This window comes from Sciurus carolinensis, chromosome 4 (genome assembly GCF_902686445.1).
Source record: "Sciurus carolinensis chromosome 4, mSciCar1.2, whole genome shotgun sequence".
Classification (NCBI taxonomy): Eukaryota; Metazoa; Chordata; class Mammalia; order Rodentia; family Sciuridae; genus Sciurus; species Sciurus carolinensis.
The window spans coordinates 168,767,055-168,792,169 of record NC_062216.1 but is presented as its reverse complement, the minus strand read 5'-3'; the positions used below and the strand labels follow the sequence as shown (position 1 = coordinate 168,792,169).

At 41.3% G+C, this 25,115-nt stretch overlaps 1 protein-coding gene across 2 annotated transcripts in view; it reads right to left on the bottom strand.

The window, feature by feature from the left end:
• Positions 1-810: 810 nt before the first annotated feature.
• Tnrc6b (trinucleotide repeat containing adaptor 6B) overlaps positions 811-25,115 on the bottom strand; it is a 68,894-nt gene continuing 44,589 nt past the window's right edge. The window contains exons 12-21 of one of the 2 annotated variants that reach the window (XM_047548375.1): positions 24,975-25,070; positions 24,650-24,833; positions 16,962-17,099; positions 11,803-11,979; positions 10,386-10,532; positions 9,847-9,942; positions 6,732-6,953; positions 6,311-6,381; positions 3,185-3,324; positions 811-1,667 (exon numbers count right to left, since the gene is read on the bottom strand). In XM_047548375.1, coding sequence (XP_047404331.1) covers positions 1,280-1,667; positions 3,185-3,324; positions 6,311-6,381; positions 6,732-6,953; positions 9,847-9,942; positions 10,386-10,532; positions 11,803-11,979; positions 16,962-17,099; positions 24,650-24,833; positions 24,975-25,070 — 1,659 coding nt within the window. In that variant the 3' untranslated portion in view covers positions 811-1,279. The remainder of the gene's footprint in view (positions 1,668-3,184; positions 3,325-6,310; positions 6,382-6,731; positions 6,954-9,846; positions 9,943-10,385; positions 10,533-11,802; positions 11,980-16,961; positions 17,100-24,649; positions 24,834-24,974; positions 25,071-25,115) is intronic. The other variant, XM_047548376.1, reaches the window with a different exon arrangement.

The window sequence follows — 25,115 nt, the reverse complement described above, 5'->3', positions numbered from 1 at the left end:
CAATTCAGCATTACCTGATTTTTTTTTTTTTTTTTGGATAAATTTCTCACACCTGATCACACAGGAAAGAGGGAACACAGATTTTCTGCTTTTGAGACATCACATAATCTAAAAATTATTTTATAGTCTGTTCCCATTCAAACTAACAAAAAGGACCTGCATGAAACTTAACAGATGCTCAGGTGTGCCTAATGGCCATTCACTTTTAAAAAACAGAACGAACACACAGCTGCTCCAAGAGGTACCTCCTGCTCTCTGATTTTTGGACTTGGCAGTGCTCCGCTCTACTGCTAGGTCAAGAGGAAAGCTAGAGAATCTCACTCTCAGGCTAATGCACAAGTGGAAAGGAGCTCCCTGCTCTAATCATGAAAAAGCACTCTTCGTCTCAATGCAGCCTGACGGAGTGGCTTTAGTTGCAGTGGCTCCCTGTGCTTGTGTGTTCTCAGAGTTTAAAAAATAAAATAAAATAAAGAGAGGATGGCCGGCCAGCCAGCCTGTGGACTGTCAGCAATGCAGCTTTCTGAGAAATGAGGGTGGGATGGGAAGAAAAGGGCAGGATGCAGGCACACACACAGAGACAGGAGGATGCACGCAAATGCACATGAACACACGTGCACACACATACCAGAACAAGCATGCCTGGGCAGTTACATGTGCCAGAACACACTGGTATTTATCAACCAGCCAATCACAAATTTTTTCTTTTTTCTTTTTTTTTTTTTTTTAGGTTTTTTGTTTTTGTTTTTAAAGTGAGGCTCCGTCAAGTCTTCCCTCCCCCCTCCCCCAACAATTCTTTTGAATTTCCCTCCCTCCCAAACATGGTAGACCTAAGGACGGAAACACACCCAGTGCAAACAAAGTTAAAAAGCTATTTTTTTTTCAGTATATATGTTTCTTAGCAACAACTTCCATATAACATGAAAAAAGTGAAAAACTAGAAACTAATTTTTTTAATTTTTTTGTGTTTAAATTTAAATGGTATGTGTACTTGCTTCACATTGTCTTTCTAGGTTGGCGTTCATGATTCAAGTATTTCAAGAGTGATATGTTCTCTTTTTGGATTCATATTCCAAACGAAAAAACTGAAGTTATAAGGGAGGCAACTATGTGCTCAGACAGTCTGTCAATGACCCACCTTTTTTTTTTTTTTTCTCTCTCCGTTTTCTTTTTTCCTTTTAAAAATGTATTTATTGCAAGTTGAAAAAAAAAACGAAAAGGTCAAGTTAGTGCTGCTGCTGTTCCAAAAAAGGTCACGAGGTCAGAGTTGAAAGTTCTAAGTTCAGATTGAATCCGACCCTCCTCCCAGAAGGTCACCAGGTAGTAAAGGAGCAGGGCTGCCCATCCTATGGGGATCTTCCACAGTTGGGACTCCCCACAAGCTAGAAGAATAGTTTGGGGGTCCCCACAATGAAGCGCCAGCAAGATCAGCCCCGCTGCTGCCACCAGCACTGCTGCTCCATTGCCCGAGCCCAGTGGACCCACCGAAAAGGTTCAGCGCAGGTCCTACAGGGTCTGACTGGTTCTGGCCCGTCTCCAGCGACTGCCACCCCGTGGCTGGTGCACTTGGGGTTGCTGCAGGCGTAGGTGGCTGAGCTTGTGCCAGAAAGCGGCTAACTTCATCATCAGTGGCAAACTCAGCCAGGATGGTAGTGTTTCCCAACACACACCTGGAGAAGGAAGGAAAAGAGAGCTGTGGGTCTGAGGGAAACAGTCAAACATACCTGGGATTGAATGCTTCCAGTCCTCTACTGTCACATCAACTGGATGCTTTCGAGTATGCAGAATCACATATCCCACCCTGGGCCTACAGATCAGAACCTGCATTTCAACTGATGCAATGTAGGGAGGTGTCACCAAAGCTCCAGAGAGTCAAATACTCCTGATACTGTGTACCCACGCTGTATGGAGTTTATATATTCCTGACAACCTGACTATCACAAAGATGTGCATGTGTGGTGGGGGAGGGTGCATACATGGAGCACAGAGAAGTTTTAAGGCAGTGAAACTACTCTCAATGATGAGATGACAGTGGCTACATGTCATTATACATTTGTCCAAATCCATTCAAGAGATATCACCATAAATGAACCCTAAAGTGAACCATGGACTTTGGGCGATTATGTGTCAACATGTGTTCACAAATTGTGATAAATGGACCACTCTGGTGAGCGATGTTGATAATGGCGGAGGCTAGACATGCGGGGGCTAGCAGAAGCATATGGGAAATCTCTGTACCTTCCTTTCAATCTTGCTGCAAACCTAAAAGTATTCTGAAAAAAAAAATTCAAATCTTAAAAGCAGGAAGAGAAGAAAAATGTCATTTCTTTTTGTCCCATGTGAGGTAAGGATCATATCCACAGCACCAGGCAACTCAGCAGCAGACACTCAAAGTGCTGCCCTGTCCCTGGAGCTGAATCTGCTGCCTAGGCCTTCCCACTGCCCATTCCCTCTGTGTATGGATTTTTGTCATGGTATTTGCAGCCAAAGGGAGTCAGCCTTTTTCTGTCCACCAGTTGACAATGGCTGTGAGAGGGAAAAGTCTGATCCAGTCCCATCTACTTCAAGCAAAAACCCTGCTACTCAACCCAGACCACGAAATTTCAACATCATCTATGAAGAGCCTACAGTAAGCAGCTAGATTCTTTTATGAAAAATGACAGCATTTAAAATGTTTCACATTTTTATAAATATCTGCTTTGTTTTATGGTAAATTTATTCAACTATTTCATAAATTATTTACATTTGGAGTTCTGATGATCAGCCTATAAATACACAGGACAATCTAAGTTTAGTTAGGTAGAAAAGACCTGCCACTTCAGTACCCAAGACTTGGAAATGCATACATGATTGTGTTAGTTATTTTGTTTTTTTGGTACCAGGGATTGAACCCAGTGCTTACCCACTGAGCCAGATCCCCAATCCTTTTTATTTTTTTAATTTTGAGACAAGGTCTTGCTGAGTTGCTTAGAGCCTCACAAGACTGCTGAGGCTGGCTTTGAACTTTTGATCCTCCTGCCTCAGTCTCCTGGGCCAGTGAGATTACCATGTGTCATTGTGCCAGACAATGGTATTATTTATATACCTGTCCTTGTCTCAGGATCTCTGTTTGATAGAGCAGGTTCCAGAATACTCACGGGTGCATCTCCTGCATGCCTGCCTAGTGGACGCAGGATGGAATACTCACATGTGCAGTGCAGTTTGGGCCTTGGCCGCCTCCTGTTTGGTGCTGTATCGGATCAGGGCAGTGCCCTGGGTTAGATTCAGATGGAATGTCAGCAGTGGACCATGCTGCATGCAAATCGTTCTCAAGGTTGACCCATCAATCTAAGGAGAAATAACACTCATGAGATAAAATATGGATAGGTGGATGGGAAAGGCAATTTTAAGATATTTACACACTCAACATTGTTTAGGATGACAGAACTGTGATACAGATGGGTTATAATAGTGATTAAATGAGAATCTGTGTACTTGTCAGAATTGTACAATATAAAGTGTGAATTTTGATGCATGCTAAATTAGCCTCAATAAAGTTATCCTCCATGCAAAAAAGAAAAAAAAGATATTTACACTATGGACTGAGATCTAGTCTTTCTCCATTTTGTGTATAAAAAGTCCACATAAATATAGCTCAAAACAAAAGAACATGATTCAACCTGTGATGTTTCATTTTTCTTTCTGTTTTTTCTTTTGGTGGTACTAAGGATTGAACCCAGGACCTCATATATGCTAGGCAACTGCTCTATCACTGTGGTCTACTTTCTTTAACAGGTAAACACCTGAGTGTGTGTTATTTTTTAGAGTCTAAACTGGCAAAAATGAGGGCTACAGATATAGCCTGGTGGTAGAGCACTCACCTAGTGTGCATGAGGCCCTGGGTTCCATCCCATCCCCAGCACCACAAAATAAACATAAATATGTAAATGGAAGTGAGATGGTCCCTAAATAAGAGCCTTAACATGCAAAGTTCTTAAGTATCATTACTAATATTTTATTCTCCTGTCTCCCCAGTAAACAACCTCACAAAGAGTTAAAGAGAAAGACAAATAAGAAAAGCATGTCTAGAAACCTGATTATTTAGACTCATGATCACTGGTCTACTTCCCAGATCAGCCCAACACAGTCTTACGCCTGCTTTGACCATCACAAGGTGAGACTATTTCCAATAGTTTTTCTCAACTGTGTCCTCTGCTGCCCAAAGGCAATGGAACCCAAGGCTGTAGTCCCCTCAGCCCACTCAGTGTTCAGGGATTAGTGATAATTACCCAAACCCATGAGTTAGTTAGATGAACAAACCTCTTCACTCTACATGATGGATTGATTTTGTATCAAGAGCCTAAATTGGGTTATTTCAGCTGATCATTTCAAATTTTATTTTCATTTCTTTGGAAAATAAGTAGATTACTATTGAGATTGTTTTAAAAAGCTGTGTTACTGGCAGCAGGATGAAAATGGGCAGTTTCTTGGAGTTCTTTACAGAAAACAACCAAGGAAACCCCTCTGAGCTTATTTTATGAATGAAAACTGACTACATAACCATGTCAGTCCATGCCACAAGACACTTTACAGGACAAACATCTTTTGAACCAATTTTAAGTGATGAAAAGTAAACTTGTCCAGTATCAGATTTGCTCTTATAACCTTTTAAGTTATAACTGAGATTAACTTGCTACTGGGTAACTCTGATTTTTTAACTTAATCTTAAGTCTTTCTAATACAAACACAGTCATCCTATATTCATTTAAAATACATATTTATACATGCTTACTTACTATTTTTCCTAAGACAGAAAAAGTGAACAGCTGACTAACTTGCCCACACTCCTTTCAAAATAGGAAAACACTTATTGCTTCTTTTATTCTACCAATGTCATAACCACCTCATTGTATGACAACTCTTAAGAAAAAAACGGGCACACAAACCTGAGAATCCTTATGCAAGATTCTATATACTGGGGCTGAGAATGGAGTTCATTGGCAGAGTGCTTGCCTAACATGCACCAGGTCCTAGGTTCTATCACCAGCGCCGCGAATAAACAAAAAGACCCTTCATACTTCAGTCAAGTATTAGCTAAGGAGATAACCTGAAATTTTCAGCTGAGTTGATTAGATATTAGTTGAGACTGTCTTTTGTAAATGTATCTTGAAATATGAGTCTTGTGATTTACTCCCCACAAAGGGGTTCACTGGGCAAAAAAAATTTAGGGGAAGATGTATTTCCCCACAGAGAATGGCATGGCACGTTAGCATATTAAAGGGTCTAGAAATACCATAATGAAGAAACCTATTTGCTTTTGTTTAATCAAGTATGTATTTCAAACATTAAGCCAGAGATCTAATAATAAATAAACATCTCATGGGAACACTCTGGAAAATGTTGGTTTATTAAAGTGCTCACGAATCGACGTATGAATTAAATTCTAGACAATGCATTCTATATGTCAAAAAGAGGAAGGCATAATTGATTCCTTTTAATAGGTATTACAAAGGTGGTGATGGCAAGTCCAGATGAAGGCCTTGGGCTCAGTTTTTTTTTAAATATTTTTTTTAGATGTTGATAGACCTTTATTTTATTCATTTATTTTAAGTGGTGCTGAGAATCAAACCCAGTGCCTCACACATGCTAGGAAAGCGCTCTACCACTGAGCCACAACCCCAGCCCCTCGGACTCAGTTTTGATGAGTCCACTTAACCTCATTTGAGAATACTAAATGCAATGATGCTACACTCAGTTGTGCAGCTACCAAAGCAAAACAGAGTGCTGCATACAGACAAAACTCATTGGGAAAACACCACCCAGAGGGCACGTTCTGAGGAAGTATCAGAGATGCCCTCTGTATTCAAAGAAGGTAACAGGTGGGACCCTAAGTACCCATGTGGATTTAGGTTATGAAACCAACAGATTCCTTTTATTGCAGACTTAGTGAGTTATAAAGAAGCATCAAAATGGTTAATGCTAGGCCTGGGATCTTGTTGGATGACTAACACCAGTTTTGGTGTATGGTTCAAACACCCCTTTCCCACTTGATTCCGGATTCCATCCAGTATATTATATAGTGGACTACCTCTGCTACACAGAAATCAAACAATACTACCCCCTCTCACTGTTCTGTAAATTACACATAATTCCATCACCTTGAAGGCAGGTGTGACACCAAGTGGCCAGCACCCTCCTTCAAAAGTAGGCTATGACTCTTGAGTGGGGGAGAGACCAAGAAATAGGTGAGTTTTCTATCTCCTAACCAACCATCTGTGAGTTTCTCTTTATAACACTGAATCCTGTTTAGAAAACCACAAGAAAGCACAATTACCTGTGGAGTGAGATTGTGAAGAACCAGCCAGTAACTAGGGCGAACTGAGCCACCATCGCTCCAGGTAGAGGCTGTAGGCAACCATAAAAAGGATGAGGAAAGTGATAAGGAGTCTCAAGGAGAACTCGAGGGAGGAGCACTTTACCCAGTTCAAGACCCCGACTTCCGTGCTCTCTTCTACCAGTCCTCCACCCCAAGCACACTTCTGATCACTATAAGACAGCAGCCCCTCCTGGTGTCCTGACTCTATGACTGATCTCCACTTGCCCTTGAGAGGTCCTGGTCCCTTTGCTTTGTCCTGACTGTGACCTTCCAATCTACAGATGGTTCTTCCTTCTCCAGACAAGCATGACCTCCTCAGGCCTATGCCCTTTTCATGTCCTCCCCTGTGATGACACAGCCGCAGGCAGGCCCTCCGTACCTGAGGCAAGCCGAGAGTCCTGTGTCCCCCACCCCCTGACTGATCGGGGTGCTGTGCTGCTCCAGGGAGATGCCGGTTTGGGGTTGGTCAGGCCGGGAGGTGGGCGGGGCAGCGGTGTAGTGTTCCTGGAGATGTGGTTTTTCCACATCTTGTTGGAGAGATGAGTGGGGTTGTGTCCTATGGGATCTGGGGACCACGTGGATTTATAATCAGGGAACTTTGCTGTAAGAAGAAAAAAATTCAGGAAGCAATAAGATGAACCACAAACACACAAACTGTCTCCACACAAACACGTGCACCTCTATATTCTAAAAAACAATAGTAAGCATGCATTTTATGAGTAGCTATACAAAGGAACACTGTTCTTTAAGCATATCGGGGGCTGGGATGTAGCTCAGTGGCAAAGTGTCTGCCTTCCATTCACAAAGCCCTGGGTTTGATCCCCAGGTCTAAAAAAGTAAAAAAAAAAAAAAAAAAAAAGTAATAATAAGATTAAAAAAAGCATATCAGATATAAAATTTTCAATAACTATTACTGAGAATTGAGAAAAGTATATAAACTAATTCTCTACTACTTTCCTAGCTAAACACACTTGAGAGGGAAGACAATTCAAGGGGAAAGTATCCTTATAGATATCAATCTTACAGATAGTTAGAATGTGAATATCAGCAAAACTAAAGTATCCTATAAATACTCATGAGCTACATGGAAAGTACATTAGAAACCTACACTTTTCTTATGCCTAGATCCAGCATATTAGATAACAACCTTCTAAGAGATTTTTGAAAACAATAAGCAAATATTCACTAAGGGCTTACTCTGCTTAAAGCAATAAAGTAGCATGCTGGGTAACAGTTATCCTTAGGGGCCTCCAGTTTGGATGGAAGCCAGAGCAGCAGAACAACAGAACTGGTAACCCTAGTAACATATATGTTCAGTAAGCAGAGGAGAGTGCTGGGTTCCCAGCAGAGGTTTGCAAAGGCAGGTCTGAAGGATTTACATAAATGGATGGGCTCAGGAAAATGGGAAAATGGAAACCCAGGTTCACCACAAACTCTCCCTCCCTGTACACAATATATCCTCCTTCAATACTGGGTGCATAGTATTTCACATGGTGCAAAGGATAAGAAGGTCAGGAGTTTCTGCAGCATACTCAGCATGGGGTGTTTGAATGAGAGTGACAGCAAGAGAACTGAACAGGAGTAATGAGCATGAGAAATCTGACTGCAGAGCACACCCCTAGGAGTCAGCACGCCTGGGTCCAGGGAGCAAAGGAAAGGAAAGAAGGAGAAAATACTGAATTCCTGTGACAAAGTGATGCATGAGAGCACCATTAAGAAAAATAAGGAGAGATAATTTTGGGGAGGGGAAGTACAGATTCAGTCGCAGACAAGTCTGAGGTGATTCTTGAGCCATCTCTCAGGTGAACATTCAGTTGTAGGAAAAAGATACACAGTCCAATCTAAGATATGGGCCTCTATAGGAGATGAAAGCAGGGCACCGTTGTGCATACTTGTAGTCCCTGAGTCCTCAATACTTAAGAGCTGGAGGAGGAAGACTGCTAGAACCCAGGAGTTTGGGACAACAAAGTAAACCAACATCTTTAAAAAAAGAAAAGAGAGCTGGGTGTGGTGTGGCATATCTGTAACTTCAGTAACTTGAGAAGTTGAAGCAGGAAGTGGCTCAAGTTTGAGGTCAGCCTGAGCAACTTGATGAGACCCTGCCTTAAACAAACAAAAAACCTAAAAGGGCTGGGGATACAGCTAAGTGGTAGAGCACCCCCAAATTCAATCCGCAGTACCAAAGGAAGAAAAAGAAAGGCAGGAAGGAAGGCAAAAAAAGAAAAGAAAAATCTGGGTGCATGCCTGTAATCCCAGGGACTTGGGAGGCTGAGGCAGGAGGAGGGTAGATTCAAGGCCAGCTTTACCCACTTGGAGATACTAAAAAAAAAAAAAAAAAAATTAAAAGGGCTAGAGATGTAACTCAGTGTTGTGGCTGTGGTTGGATTCCTAGTACCACAAACAAAAGAAAGAGAAAATAAAATAAAATTTAAAAAGAGTTGGATCAAAGTAAGTTTTTACATGTAAATGAAGTCCTGTAGGCGTGGCTAGAAACATGCAGGGTGTGGCTAGAAACGTGAATGCTGAGGCACCTCAGTATTCAGTATTTGTAATTCAAGCTTGGAACTAAGGCAGACTGTAACAGCTCTTTGAATTTCAGTTTTTCCATCTACAAAATGGGGGATGGATAATGACAGGACATACTCAGAGTTAGGTTAAGGTCAAAAAGGAATTCATGCTAGAGATGCATGAGGCCTGGCCAGCAGGAGCATTCTATAAATGGTAGGTTATTGTTGCACTGTTGATATGACAGAGGTAGAAAGAAAAAGAAAATTTGCACACCACGAGCCTACAGTGACCGAGAAGAGGGCTAAGGATTTGCTTTCTTGGCTTCTGCCTTGGCAAAGCACAGAAATCCTGATGACTTTCATGGTTCAAAAGGCCCAACTTCTGCAAAACCATGGTACCAATAACTAATGAGTTTTCCACTACTCTGTAAGGTACTGTGCTAGCTGAGTGACTTTCAAAGCATCTGTTGTTATTATTATATCCACTAACTTTTCTATTAAAAAAAAATGAATTCAAATATTGTTGGTGAAATTAGCTGAGGTCTTTTTTTTTTTTGACTTTGGCCATCTACCCTTATCCTTTGTTTATAAGTACAAGAAATTTTAGGGAAAAGCAAACCATCACTGGCTGTCGTAGGAATTATAACTTGGACACAACTGGTTCTTCCCATGGCCCTTGATGTCTTGGCAGCTGGTTAAGAGAAGCATTTGTGTTATCAGGTCTTAACTTCTGCCCTCTGAACACCCCAGTTTCCTGAGATATTATCATCATTCACCTTGACCCAGAGTTATATGTCTCACCTGCCTTTTGTAGGACCAGAAGGTCCTCAAAGAGAGGAGAAACACAGAAGATTGGCATCTACCCACGCTGACCTATGCCTTTCAACTCCCATTTAAAAACACTCCTTAAGAAATAAACGCCAGTTTCCTTTATACAAGGGAACCTGAGGGCAAAGTGCTAACCAAAGGGAAACAGAACCCTCATACCTGAAGTGCTATGAACGTTGGTAAAGGAGTTGTCAGAGGCACTGTAGGGCCAGGCACCAGGTGAAGGCAGCGAGGTGTTGAGGGAAGAATTAGACCCTTGATTTGACAAATGAAGAATAAGAAGAAAATACTGAAGGTAAATGGCAGTATAAGCAGTGAATTTTGAGAGTATTTTATTTAAATTTTGATAGGACAGAAAACAAAATGCATACAACAAACAAAAATCTGGTTGGGCAAGGTGGTGCATGCCTCAGCTACTCAGGAGGCTGAGTTGGGGGGTTGCAAGCTTGAGGCAAGATGAGGCCAGTGTGGGCTAAATGTAGCAGATCCTGTATCAAAGCAAAAGCTATAAAGGGCTGGGGATGCAGCTCAGTGGTAGAGTGCTTGCCTAGCATGCATGAGGCCCCAAGTTCAGACTGTAGCATTGAGAAAAGGTTTTTAAATAAATAAACGTACAAAGCATATTTTAATATTTTCTGGTTAAATTACTAGGTATCTGCATGAACAAATAAAGCCACAGGCGACACGCACTCATTTACCTGTGGTGTTATCCCGCAGCAGTTGGTGGTCAGTATCTACAATGGGAGATGTGGCTGTACCCCCCAGCACACTTCCTGGGGTGACATAGGGGTCAGATTCAGGGTCAATGTTTTGGATACCTTTCCATGGCACTCCTGGTTGGAATTCTGAGATAAGGAGAACAAATGTTAGGGGTAGGAGGTTGTTCAAAAAATGTTAAAATGATTTTTTAATAGAAGAAATGGGTCTGTGAAAAGTCTAAATACTGAATTTACTCTTCTCAGATTTTTATAATGAAATTAGGAAAAAAAAAAAAATCACCCTGAACATATATTCTTCACAGTGGCACCTTTAAGTTATCATAATGTCTGTCTGTCTGTGGTAGTGAATATGAGGCCATAGCCTGTCAAGGCCTGATGTGGTCCCAGATCTTCTTGCTACTGGGGAACTCAGGACTGATGGCAGAGCAAATACTATAGGGCTCACCAGAACTGTCCAGGAATCCCGGTCAAGAACTGGGAGAAAATTTGGGTTGGGGGCCAATTACTGTTTCCATTTTCCTCACTAGATACTGCCCAAAATGCACAAAAGAAAATGCAATACAAATGACCACTGCAGCACGGCCTGCCCAGTGATAGCCAGCAGAAATGGTTCAGCTTATCATGAGAAAGACGAGGCTGTACATGAGAACTTATGCTTTGGGGCTGGGGATGTAGCTCAGTGATAAGAGTATTTTCATGCCGAGCACGTGAGGCCCTGGGTTCCATCCCCAGCACCATGAAAAACAAAAAACAGGCTTTATTGGTCAAATGAAATCACATTTAAAGCTATGTGATGGAATTAAGAAACTAGTTTCCTTATATTGAGGAGCAGCAATATGTATCATATATGAACATATGTATTTCATCCAATTCTAATAAATAAGCAAACTATATTCATTCATGTCACAGATATATATGTGCACAGAAAGAAGTCTAGGATACATTATCTGATTTTAAAATGCTTTACTAAATTTTATACAATGAAAATAGATTACTATGATGAGAGAGAGAGAGAGAGAGAGAGAGAAAGAAAAAGAAATTAACAATCTCTGTGTACTCACTACTGGATACCTAGAATCAAAATGGTAGCCCAATGACTGAACCAATAAATTCAACACACAATTCAAAAGAACCCATGTTACAAGGCATCCTAGATGTGGGATGAATGCCACATCACAACGACAAGGTCACCTTCTTTCATCCCCACATTCTTCATCTAATAAAGATTTGCTATCTCCCCACATTACACATCTTACAGTACATGTTCTGTCTTTATCATAGAAAAATTATTGAGTGAAAAAGTGAAAACAAGTGTCTCAGTAAAGTGAGCTACAAAAGCAGTGTGTTCAGAATCTGAAATTAACCATTAAAAGAGAAAGCATTTCGTGGACAATACCTGGAGGCCAACTGGCATTGCTGGATTTACTTCCAATTTTATTTGTTGGTGGAGATTTGGCAGGTAACCAGCTATCACCAGCAGGACCTGTATGGCCACCCAGTGTGTCACCCGGGATGATATCAAACTGGTTGTACGGTGACCCTCCTCGGGTTTTACCAGGGGCCACTATAGCGCCTGAAAAAAGAGAAAGGTAATTATCATTCATACAGGGCTCCAGTAAACAGAACTTTTCTTTTTTTATTTAAGAGAAACTCAAATACAATATTATGAAGCTTATGGAATAAAAGGAACACTGGAATAAGACGTTGTATGGAAGACAGCCTATAATCAAAAAATAGCTATTAAAAACAACATCATCATCAAAACAAAATAAAACAAAGAAATGGGTGCATAGCACACTCCTGTAATCCCAGCAACTTGGAACGCTAAGGCAGGAGGATCTAAGTTCAAGGCCAATCTCAGCAACTGAATGAAATCCTGTTTCAAAATAAAACAGAAAGGGCTGGAGGTGTAGATCAGTGGCAAAGCACCTCTGGGTTCAATTTTCAACATTGAGGGAACATAACAAAAAGCAGAAACAGCAGGTCTGTAACAGCACATCTCACCTCTCGAGTCTCTCTGTTCTTCCTGTGGTGCTGGGGATGGAATCCAGAGTCTTCGCATGCTAGAAAAGTGCTCTATAACTGAGCTATACCCCAGCCTCAGTTCTCACTCTTCAATGTTTTTTTTTCAGTCCTTAAATTCCATGGTCTCATGAAATCTATTAAACGTTTGCAAACTACAAATCACACCATTATCCCCATGACTTCTATGCTGATCACTTCATGAGTGAGAAATGGGAAAAAACTAAACTGCTGCACACTGGAGGGTTTTAAATGACACTTCTATTGATGCTACCCATCCAAGTTCTTAAGTGTTGGCCACGCCTAGATTAGCTGGAAGCAGCAGAGTGCAGAGTCCGATGACTTCAGATTCTGAGGCACTGAGGTGGAATTCCCACCCAGAGCACCGGCCAGCACAAGTCAGCTGCATTCTGCAGCTCCCCCAGGCCTCCCATGGGAACAGGAAAAGTCACTGCCTTCCCGAGGACATTCCAGTGGCTTTGCCAGGGCCCCTTCATGCATTTTATATGCTACAGAGCAGGGAAAAAGTTTAAAGCTTAAAATTCCCTTAAATTAACAATAACAACAATAACAACAACAAAGTGTTTTATTTTAAATAAAAATTTTAGGTGTCTCTGATATACCATTCTACTTATTTTCCAAATAAGTCTTGTGTTGTTCACCACATCACTCACTAGGTATATTCTTAGTATGCTGCTCATGAACAAATAAAATTATTTCCAGGACAATGTATTAAAATATTAATGTAAATATTGGGCTGGGGTTGTGGCTTAGTGTTAGAGCACTTGCCTAGCATGTGTGAGGCACTGGGTTCAATTCTCAGTACCACATATAAATAAGTGGATGAAAATAGAGGTCCATCAACAATTAAAAGAATAATAAAAAATTACTGAAAATATTGAATAAAATAATCTGTTTGGTTTGGCCTAACAGGGGTATTATCAAAATTATCTTTATGCTCGGTTAAGAGGATATTTGTTTTTCTGGAGCCAATGGCAGAAATTTGACTCAGGGGTGCATTACAGTGAAGTAGTAGAAAGCAGGCAAGCTCAGTTATCCTTGGGGATTGCTGAGGAAATGGGGAAAATGTTACCCACAGGCTCTGAAGTGGCATGTGGATATTCTACCTTCAAGATGGCCTCTCACATGCTACTTCATGCACCTTTCATGTCTTTGGGGACAAAGAGACTCAGTGAATTAGCCTAAAAGAAGCAGTGAAAGTACCTAAAGCTTTAGATGACACTGAGCTAAGGCTAGTCCATCCATAAAAGGTGCTGTAATTTCAGTAAATCATTCTCCAGTATGTCATGAAGTGTGGTCATGCTCAGGGAGGTAGAGAGCAGGTAGAGAGCTCCATGGAGTTCCTTCCATCCCAAAGTAGGCTTACAGAAGAGGGCTGTTAAAGGAAACCTGAAAGGCTGCAGACCAAACGACTTGACTGCCAGTGTTACAGCATGAACAGTCAGACGTTTACTTGGTTCTCATGGATACACTGGAGGCCAAGTGAATTACTGTCAACTGAAACAAATATTGAAACCAAGACTGAAGAGAGGTTTGAAGACCTTTTATCTGTTTTACAGGAAAATGAAGAAACTCCTAAGAGAATTATGTAGAGGAGGGGCCCATCAACACTGACAAACAAAGCCTGCAGTGCCTTCAAATGATGTCCCACAAGATGCTTTAATTCACAAAGAACAAGAAAGCTTTCGGAAAAGTTTAAACCTCATGTATTTTCATCTGTTAGTCATATTTTGGAGTTCAAAGAGCAGGTGTTTTCCAAAAGTTGATTAACTCAATATAGTTCCAATAACCAATAAGATTCATTATTTGCTGTGATCACCTCTCTCTCAAAAAAAAGAAAAATCAAACCAGCAAAAAACCCAATAAGCTGATTCTGTTCTCTTAGTCACTCTTTTTACCCTAATTGGCACCCTAATGCATTGTTACTACCCTCAATTCCATGGCAGTTTGGAAATTTTGCTCCCCTCAATTAGAACATAACAATTTCAATTCTTTGTAAAATTTGAAATACACAAAAATCTAACCTTCCTCGGATAGCTGATCCTAAAATTTTTGGGAAAAGGCTGGGGAAAGTGGCGCACACCTGTAATCTCAGCAACTTGGAAGGCTGAGGCAGGATGATCACAAGTTCAAGGCCAGCCTCGACAACTCAGCAAGACCCTGTCTCAAAATAAAAAATAAAAAAGCACTGAAGATGTAGCTAAGTTGTTGAGTGTCCCTGGGTTCAGTCCACAGTACTGCAAAGGGTGGGAATGGGGAGGGATCAAGGGACTCATCAAGAAAACGCTGAAGACCTGTGCTTCAAAACAATCACATATTGGGCTGAGGTTGTAGCTCAGCAGTGGAGCACTTGCCTAGTAAGTGTGAGGCACTAGGTTCGATCCTCAGCACCACATAAAAATAAATAAATAAATAAAGGTACTGTGTCCATCTAAAAAACAAACAAATAAATAAATAATCATATACTATATTTGACCATGTAATTGTCATCACTGCATAACTGCTGCACCATTTTTTCAAAAAGTCTACAACCTGGCTTATAACCTTTCAATGTGTAATTGTCACATGGTGTAATTTTGGGGGGTAGGGTACTGGGAACTGAACCCAGAGGCACTTAACCACTGAGTCAGCTCCCCAGCCCCCCCACCCTTTTTTTTAAATTTATTTTTATTGTAAACAAATGGGATACATGTTGTTTCTGTTTGTACATGGAGTAAGAGCATACTGTTTGCACAGTCATACATTTACATAGGGTAATGAGGTTTGATTCATTCTGTTATTTTTTCCTTCCCCCCTCTTTTCCCTCTATACCATCCCTCCTTCCTCCATTCTTGCCCCCTCCCACCCCCCATTATGTGTCATTATCCACTTATCAGTGAGATCATTCGCCTTTTGGATTTTTGGGATTGGCTTATCTCGCTTAGCATGATATTCTCCAATTTCATCCATTTGCCTGCAAATGCCATAATTTTATCATTCTTTATGGCTGAGTAATATTCCATTGTATATATATACCACAGTTTCTTTATCCATTCATCAATTGAAGGACATCTAGGTTGGTTCCACAGTCTGGCTATCCCCAGCCCTTTTTTATTATTATTATTATTTTTTTTGTAGTAGTAGATGGACAGCATGCCTTTATGTGTTTCATTTTTAAGTGGTGCTAAGGATCAAACTCTTAGCACCTCACATGTGCTAGGCAAGTGCTCTGCCACTGAGCTACAGCCCCAGCCCTTTCCCAGTCCTTTTTAATATTTTATTTAGAGACAACATCTTACTGAGTTGGTTAGGGTGTCGCTGAGTTGCTAAAAGGCTGGCTTTGAATTCAAAATTCTCCTGCCTCAGCCTCCTGAGCTGCTGCGATTACCGGATCACAAGGTATAATTCTGTTTGTCATGCCATTTAAAAGATAAAGAGAGGAGCTGGGAATATAGCTCAGTGGCAGGACACATGCCTAGCATGTGTATGGCTCTGAGGTCAAACCTCGGCACTACATAAAAAAGAGATACTGAGGGGTTCAAGTGGTGGCTCAGTGGTATGGCACTTGTCTAGCACATGTGAGGAACTGGAATTGATCCTCAGCACCACTAAAAAATAATAAACAAAATAGAGGCATTGTGTCCTTCTATAATTAAAAAAATTTAAAGAAGAGAGATACAGAGTAAGAGGGAAACAGAGCAGCAATGTATTCTCCAGTGACAGAAAGATATATGCTTTTGTCCACTGTGAGCCACCAGTCTAGAATTCTCAGCACATGCACACTGTTGAAAGCTGACTTACGCTGTTTAGAGCGCTGCAGCTCTAATGGTGACCACATCTTAGGAGTGGCACTGAGGATGGCACGTCAAATAATGACACCTGTATAGAATCTTCAGAAATAGAAGATCATATTTTGTAAGTTCACACTTTGCAACAACTATAGGAAATTTTCTCAAGTGAAATACTTTGACTATAATGCACAAATCAGTAACTAATGTGTTAACTTTTCCTTCCCAGTCCACAAAAAAATCTTAGCTAACCTGTCACTACGAAATGATGTGGGTTGATATGGACTATTCAATTTTAACATGTATTCATGAGTATTCTGTGAATCCTAATTTTGCACTGACAGTTTAGTAATAAGTGATATTTAAGTAGTACGGGCACAAATTTCTTTTCTTAAGCTTTGCATAATGGTCAACACCACTTTTTCTTTTTCTTTGTACTAGGGATCTAGCCTAGGGGCACTCTACCACTGAGCTACATCCCCAGCCTTTTAAAAAATTTTTGAAACAGGTTCTCCCTAAGTTGGTAAGGCTGGCTTTGATCTTGCACTCCTCCTGCCTTAGCTTCCCAAGTGGCTGGGATTAAAGAAGTGTGGCACCTCACCAGGTTCACACCCCCTTTTTGTAAAAGAAAAAAAAATGTGGCATAAAATCTGTTGATAACTATATATTAAAATATGGCAGATACTTCATCAAAACCTGCTAAGTGTCAGAAGGGCTCCTGCTAGTAACATGGGCTTGCTCTTACCATTTTTGTGCATATTGGCTTCCTGTGTGGCTACAGAGGGCAGTCCTTCCATCATGGAGGTCCACTGTTTGAAGCGAGACTCAGTCCCAGCCTCCTTCCCACCAACCATGCCATAGTCCATGCCACTAGAGCTGAAGCCTGAAATAGAACAACAGTCAGGTCTTATAAATTTCTTCTATCTAACCAGGAGTCCCTGGATAGAACTTATGAATGCCCTCATTCGTTATTCACAGGCTGATTCACAAAGTCTCTCCACATAGTAACAGACACTTTGATTCCAAAGTCTGATTTTGGCTCCTGCTTGCTAAAAAAGTTGCTGTCTTTTTGTTAAGGTATGAAAATATGTGTCACTACCGTCTAATTAAGTCTACCCAGTGCCAGCATGCATCCACTTTTTCACTGTGCCAGACAGTGCGCAGGGGCCACTCATTCTCCAATGGGGTGGATTCCAAACACTAAACATGGGAGGACAGAGGACAATAGTGACGGAGTTGTCATAGGGTACCTGGTGGGGGGAAGGCTTTGCAGAGGCCACATGACCCAAGGTCCGGGAAACCAAGTGCAAAGCTCTGATTAATGACAACCGTCTGCGTTTCAGGAATAGCAAGAAGTTCAAGGAACTCCAATATTTATCTGACTATGGGATGAAGTGAGACAGAGAACACTGGGGATGGAGAGAAACTAAAAGCCATGTTAGGTAGGGTCTTTACATATTGGGCCAAAGATTGGGACCTTTTTTCTCTAGGACAGGAGAGAAAAAAATTTTAAGCAAGAGAGGGCAGGGGTGGGGAGAGGAAGGAAGAAAAGGTGGGGAAGGAAGGGAAAAGGGAGAGAGACAGAGAGAGAGAGAACACGAACTTGGTTTATATTTTAGAAGAAAACTGACAGGGTGAGAATGGGGTGGATGGAGGCTGGGGTAGGGCTCTGAGAAGCCAACTCAAAAGTAGATTTTTACACGGCAAGAAAGATCCCCAGCTAAAGGGGGCAGTGAGTGAGAGGCTGAGTCTGTGATGCTGTGAGCCTCAGGGATTAGGTTCTTCACAAGAGTCACAGTGACGTTTCCCTACTGCACAGAGTGAACAGGCGAAGGCCAAAGGCATGTGTAAGACTTGCTGATGAGACTCACACGGCCTGCCACCAAAATAACACTTCAAACTGACTCAAAAAAGGAAACCTGAAGACAAAGACAAATGACATGGGTAAGGAAAAGAACCATGAATACTCACAGAAAAGCAAGAGTGAGTAGTGGAGACTGCTGTGTGCACCCCAGGTAGGTGAGTGGCACTCCTACCATGCCAGGGCACCAGGCCTGCAGCAGTCCAATGCCAGCACCTCCAGCCACAATGTGGGTCTACAACAGCCAGACCAGAGGCCAGCAGTCCCCACTCAGCCCTCCCACCACCTGGTGATACCTGAGAGTCTTCCTTAAGGTCCACTTATCCAAATCCCTGAGGCCCAGGCCCTGCTTTTTCTCTGCCCTGTGCTTATCCTAGTTGTCTGGGGTGGTTTTATAAACACAAAATAAACCAAGGGGGGAATCTAACTCCTTCCTGCCCTTCCTTTAAAGTGTTGCTATTTATAGAAAGAATCCTGTTCCCCCACATATTCACAACTGAATTTACTAAATCCAAGTGACTGCTTGGAGGGTGGGGAGCAGAAATCCTTAACATGAGATGGATATATATGATATTAAATAATTTTTAAAGAAAAGAAGGTCTTTTTTCACTTATCTTCTGTAGCAGAAATGAAACGAAGGAGGGCTTTCTTCCTCAGACAAGTTATACTTTTGAATGAGAAAAGCAGGCCGAGGTGCTTGGCTTAAAGGTCATCTGAAAGCACAGCCCCAACTGACCAGGAAGGAGCTTTTGAAAATACCTTAGGATTCTGGTAAAGACTAAAAAGAACGCAAGGACTGATAAGATGAAGCAGCAGTACCTACACGCTAATGTTCCTTAAAGTTAGTCTAAAATGTCTTTAAAATACATAGTGAATAAAAGTTACTTAATTTTAGCTGCTCCAGAGTTAACTTGTGACACATTAAACATAGAAAATTGAGAGTTATAAAATTTTCAGAAAGAGAAGAGTTGAGCACACCCAGCTGAAGTTCAGTTCGTGTGGGTAACTGCCTCAGTGGAAAGTTGGGGACCAAGTGCCCACAACAGGACATGGGCTTGGTAAGGAAAAAAACAGAAGGGATAAGAGGGAGAACAGGAGAAAAAACTTCCTTGGCAAGTTCAACACGCAAACCTGTAACTATGAGAGGAAAAAAATCAGGGCAAAGGTGACATGAGAACCTGGAGGTATGGCTCCGTGGTAGACCTTGCTTGCCACACACAGGGCCCTGAGTTTGATCCTTAGCACCACAGGAGAAAAAGGATCTACCGGTTCCCTGGATGTCATGTGGTAACTGCCAGAATACTCAATCTCCACAGAAGAAACTCTGGGGCAACGACTGGGGGCAATGACCTATCGGGCTGATTAACAAAGAGCAGGGGGCACGTCACTAGGAGCCCTCTGGCTATGCATGAGCTTCACCACCTGTGACCTAGGTACTTCTACACTTCAAAAGACAAGAGCTTGAACTTAAATCACAAGTCATTTAGTTCAGTTCACTGAACACTTATGCAGAGCCCAATTCATGCCAGGCTCTATGCCAGGAGCTGAGACTCACACAGAGATAAGCCACGCCCCATGCCTTCCCTGGACAGCCATCGCCAGAACATGCCCTTAACTGCTCTTACCATTCTTGCAAGTATGACCCTTTGCCTGCCTTATCTGCCCTTGACAGAATCACTTTCTCCCGCTCCACGCGGTCTAATTCATCACCTCTTTACTACCACCATTTGGCTCAGTTCCTATACTTCTGAAGATGCCCTCTCAAATTAATGCCTCCTCATACTGTTTATACTTACACTCCCTTCCCTACACCTCTTTACTCTTTTTGTCAATGTAGCTGAGCCCTGGGTTAGATTCCTAGCACAGAAAACAATAGCAAATGAAAATCCAAAACAAAAACAAACTGCTGCTTGTAATATAGAATCACATAATGGGAGGTTAACCTGCTTGAGCCAGGAGTTTGAGATGCCTTCTCAGGAAACACAACAAAGAATAAATAAGAGAAACCAGTCACCCATAATTGCTCACCCTAACAACTGTACCATGACCACATATACACACCTAGCATCTGATACAATCTCTTCTGTCATTTTAACAATCCCCAATATTCAAAGTTCTACTCTTCGCTGGGTGTATTGCACAGATAAATGTAACAAATTTTGATGAATTTTAAATATTAAGTAAGATTTTATTAGAATGCATTTTCTAACAAGATGCAGTGACTTTGTTTCCCAGTTAGTTGAGCTATCCATGGACAACCATAATTCATCCCTAGAATGAGACAAGTTGAAACAACTCTACTATTATTTTCCAAATTTGTCACAATATAAACAAATAGATAAGAACATAAGTCTTACTGGAACATCATTTAATTCTCTGGATTCCTTTTAAGGTATGTGTCCTCTATCCCAGTTACATAGGTACTAAAATCTAATTTGTAGAAAGGTCATTATCACCTGAAAATACAATGAGATATTTAAATTGTGCTAAAAACAGAGAATTAGAAACCATCTATTTTTACAAAAGAATCAGGGAGGATTCGTTAAGCAGTTATCATTCAACTTTTTAATTTTGAGAAATTATAACAAGAGGATTTATCAAGATATATTAAGAAACTTCTAATTATTCTTGTTATTTGTTCACCTGGGAGTATCTTTTATAGCTTGATATACTCAGAATTAGGAACACTGAAGTATTTATGCTATTTTATCCCTTTTTTTTTTAAGTTTTGTTAGGTTAGCCCTTTTGATGTTTTTGATATTTTAAATGCTATTTTAAAAATTTCATTTTCTAACTGTTGTACAATAGCTATTTTATCTTTAACATTTAATGTTTTTGGAGAAAAATTAAACTCTGCATGTGCTTTAGATTTTTTTTTTTTAAATGCTGGGGATAATCCAAGGGCATTTTGCCACTGGGCAGGCTCTCTACCCCTTTTTTGTTTTGACACAGGGTCTTGCGTTGCTGAGGCTTGCCTTGAACGTGTGGTTCTCCTGTCTCTGCCTCCAGAGTAGCTGGAATTACAGGTATATATCACTGTATCTGGCTGTTTTCTTTTTTGAGACAGGGGGATATGTTGCCCAGGTTGGTCTTGAATATATGAACTCAAATAATCTTCAGGCTTAGCCTCCCAAGTGCTGGGATTACAGGTACACACAAGTGAACCCAGCTTTCTGTATATGCTTTAAATATATTTGCAGGCCAGATGCAGTGCCACACACACACACACACAATCCCGGCTACCCAGGAGGCTGAGGCAGGAGGACCACAAGTTCAAGGCTAGCCTGGGCAACTCAGACCTTATCTCAAAATAAAAAGAGCTGGGGATGTGGCTCAGTGGTAGAGCAACCCTGGATTCAATCCCTAGTACTAGAGGGCAGCAGTAGGGAGAACTCTCTCTCTCTCTCACATACAGATTTAGTTTATTCAAAACACTCAAATCGGACTTATTTTCAGTGCCAGATTCAAATAAAAGTGGTAATGTAAATTAAGGAAAACTGTAACTGAAATAAATTACAAAATGCATTACACAAGGGAGTATAACAGGTCATGTAAAGACTGGGACTGGGGGTATAGCTCAACATGAGAGTTCATCCCTGTTGTGTATGAAGCCCCAGGCTTAATCCCCAGCACCAAACAACAAAACCCCCTCAAAAAGATGAAGCCCTACTAAAATTAATAAGTCTATTGTTTAAAAGTTATCAAATGTAAGAAAAAAATAGAGCTGGGGATGTAGGTCAATAGTAGAGTGCTTGCCTAGCATGTTCAAGGCCCTGAGTTCAATCCCCGATACTGCAAATACAACAAAAACAAAACAACTCCCCATGCACAAATTAATAAATCCTTATGTTTGTTCTTCTGAATTGGAATAATATAATACAGAGCTGAATTTATTAGTTACTTATGAAACAGGAATATGCCAAAAAAATTCCTTTTGGAAATATGCATATGTATATAAACTCTGGTCCTTCAGTTATCATCAATAATTGAGAATCAAGCAAATACCAATAATCTAATAAAATGTTGTGAAAAAAATTTGTATTTAATGAGAAAGGAATATGCTGTTAAAAATTAACAGGCTGTCCAAAGGCTGAATGTTTTCTCTGATAAGTGGATGCTGATAAATAACGGGGGTGGGGTGTGTAAGGGAAGAATGGAGAAATGCTGCATTGTGCAGAGGGAAATGAGGAGAGGGGGCCGGGTAAGGAAAGATGGTGGACATCATCACCCTATGTATATGTATGATTACACGAACGGTGTGATTCTACAAGGTGTACAACCAGAGAAATGAAAAGTTATACTCCATTTGTGTACAATGAATCAAAATGCATTCTGCTGTCATGTACAACTAAATAAACAATAAAAAAGTTTAACAGTTTTTTGACTAACATATAATTTTAATTTAGAGGCAGAAAATATGAAACATATGAGGACTTGTCACTGCAATAAATACATTATAAGATTTTAGGTTTTTAACAACTAATTGATAAAGTCATTCACAGTCTAAAGGAAAGGACAATAGTTCCTCCATGGGCTTGCCCCTAGTGCATTCTGAAGAGGTGCACTTAAAGGTACCAGGTCAGTGACTCATGCTAGTCTGGCTGTGCAAGGGGAGTTTTCTTCTCACTCACAGACATGCCCTTGGGTCGGGTATGGAGTAGTGCTGAGAAGAACCTTGTGCATCTGATCATGTGGGAAAGTTGCCTTTGCCTTTTAGATGCCCTCTTCCTTGACAGCGACTGCTTTATCTCTGAATTACACCATCCAAACCTTATTGCACATTGACAAAAGTGGATGGGGTGGCAAGGAGCCTTCCTTCATTATCAGAAGCTGTGTCTAAATTCAGAACTTGGACATGCAAAAGTACTCAGGTTCTTCCATTAGGCTTCATCCATAACAGAGAATCAGTTTCAGGTGGGAACACAGTGGTCATCACACCTTCAGGGGCCATCTGGGAGCTGTCCCACACTTGGCCCCCTGGCCTTCTGGAACACAGAAGGGCACATGGTAGTAATAGGTGGTAGAGGCAAAGAGCCTACACGTAGAAAAGAGGCTACTAATTTTTCTCTTTTTTGTGGGACTGGGGACCAAACCCAGGGCCTCGTATATGCGAGACAAGTGTTCTACCACTAATCTATGTCCCCTGGCCCAGAAAGGCTATTCTGAATTTAAATTAGTTCTCAGGCAGATCATTTTTAAGAGGACAGTTGGTAGAAGTTGGAAATTAATTCCCCTAAACTACCAGGATCAAGGACACTCTTCAGTCTTTGCTTATTCCTACGAGTGGGCCTCCTGGGAGGTGGATCAAAGGATCAGAGCAGAGAGAAGACATTTGTCAAGTCACTTTTTGTCACCCAGAAGCATAGATTTCAGATCTTCTCAATCATATATTTTTTTTGTTTGTGTGTGTGTGCGTGTGTGTGTATGTTGCAGTATTGGGAATTGAACCTGAGTATGGCCCACATGTTAGGTAAGGGCTTTACCACTGAGCTGCATGCACAGTTCTTTTATTTTGTCTTAAGATAGGGATGCCCAGGCTGGCCTCAAACTTGTGATCCTCCTGTCTCAGCCTCCCCAGTTGCTGCAATTGCAGGTGAGAGCCCCATGGCCAGCTCCAAAAAAATTCTTTTTTTTTTTTTTTTTTGGTACTGGGGATTGAACCCAGGTGTTTTACCAGTGAGCCACATCCCTAGCCCTTTTCATTTTGAGACAGACCTCGCCCAGTTGCTGAGTTTAGCCTCAAACTTGAGATCCTCCTGCCTCAGCCTCCTGAGTCACTAGGATTACAGGCATGCACCACTGCACCCAACTCTAAAATATTCTTAATGAAAGTGTGCTAATTCTATTTAAGTCACATGAAATTCTGATACTGGAAGAATTTTTATCAATTTGCATTATAATTTTATTTCTTTTTACTCCTCCCCCTCCTGAAATGGGTTTGAACCCAGGGGTATTTTACCATTGAGTTACAACCCCAGTCCCTTTTTTGTGTCAGGGTCTTACTAAGTTGCTGACACTGGCCTTGAACTTTCAATCCTCCTGCCTCAGCCTCCTGAGTAGCTGGAATTATAAGGGTGCACTGCCACACCCAGGAAGTTTCTCATTTTTTTGAGAAGAGATTTTTATCAGTTGAGCCAAACAATTCAATTTGTACATATTTTAATAGATTATAACCTCAGCCAGGTATAGCAATTTCAGCATTTAAACTGTCTTTTAAAAATTCCTGGTGAAGCATATGTGCACATATGAATATGGCATAATGAATTCCACTATTATGTATAATTATAATGTTAAAAAAAAAAATTCCTGGCAGGAGGAAAGCATTTTGGCCTTTGTAAACATGTTGTTGTAGAAGGCTGCTTTGGAACTAGAGGGGTTGGAACCTAACTCTGTTATGTACTAAATGTGTGGTGAACCTAGGAAAACTTGAAGAGCCTCAGATATCACAATCTCATATTTATCTGCCTTGCATGGCTACTGTTAAAATGAAGGGTAATGCAGGTTCTAAGCCTCTACCACAGGCTTAGATCAGCATATTTTTAAAAAGATAATCTTCATTAGGAACAACATACCAGAACCATATCCAGGGATCGGCCCTTTGGTCTGAAGATCTGGGAGCCCCACATTCAGTGTGTTGGGTACCATGTTGTCCAGATGTGGCTTGGGCCCAACAGGATGAGAGGGCGAATGCTTCATGCTCGGCTGCCGCTGCTGTTGCTGCTGCTGCTGCTGAAGTGCACTCACCATTCGAGCCAGCTGGGGGAGCAGCACAGATCAGGGAGGGGTGCAAAGGAAAGGAAGACCATAAGTCAAATGCACGCGTTTCCACTCTGCGATCAGAGGGTAAGAAAGAGGATCGCCTCACACAAAGCATGGGGACCCTTCTCATCCACGCACCTGCTGCTCTTGCTGCTGGCGCACTGCTTGAGAAATCTTTCTCTGGTTCTGCAGTAACTGCTGCTGTTGCTGCTGCTGCAGGAGAAGCTGACATGCCTACAAAACAAGGAGGGAGGAGAGGGGACCAAAGCTTACCAAGAT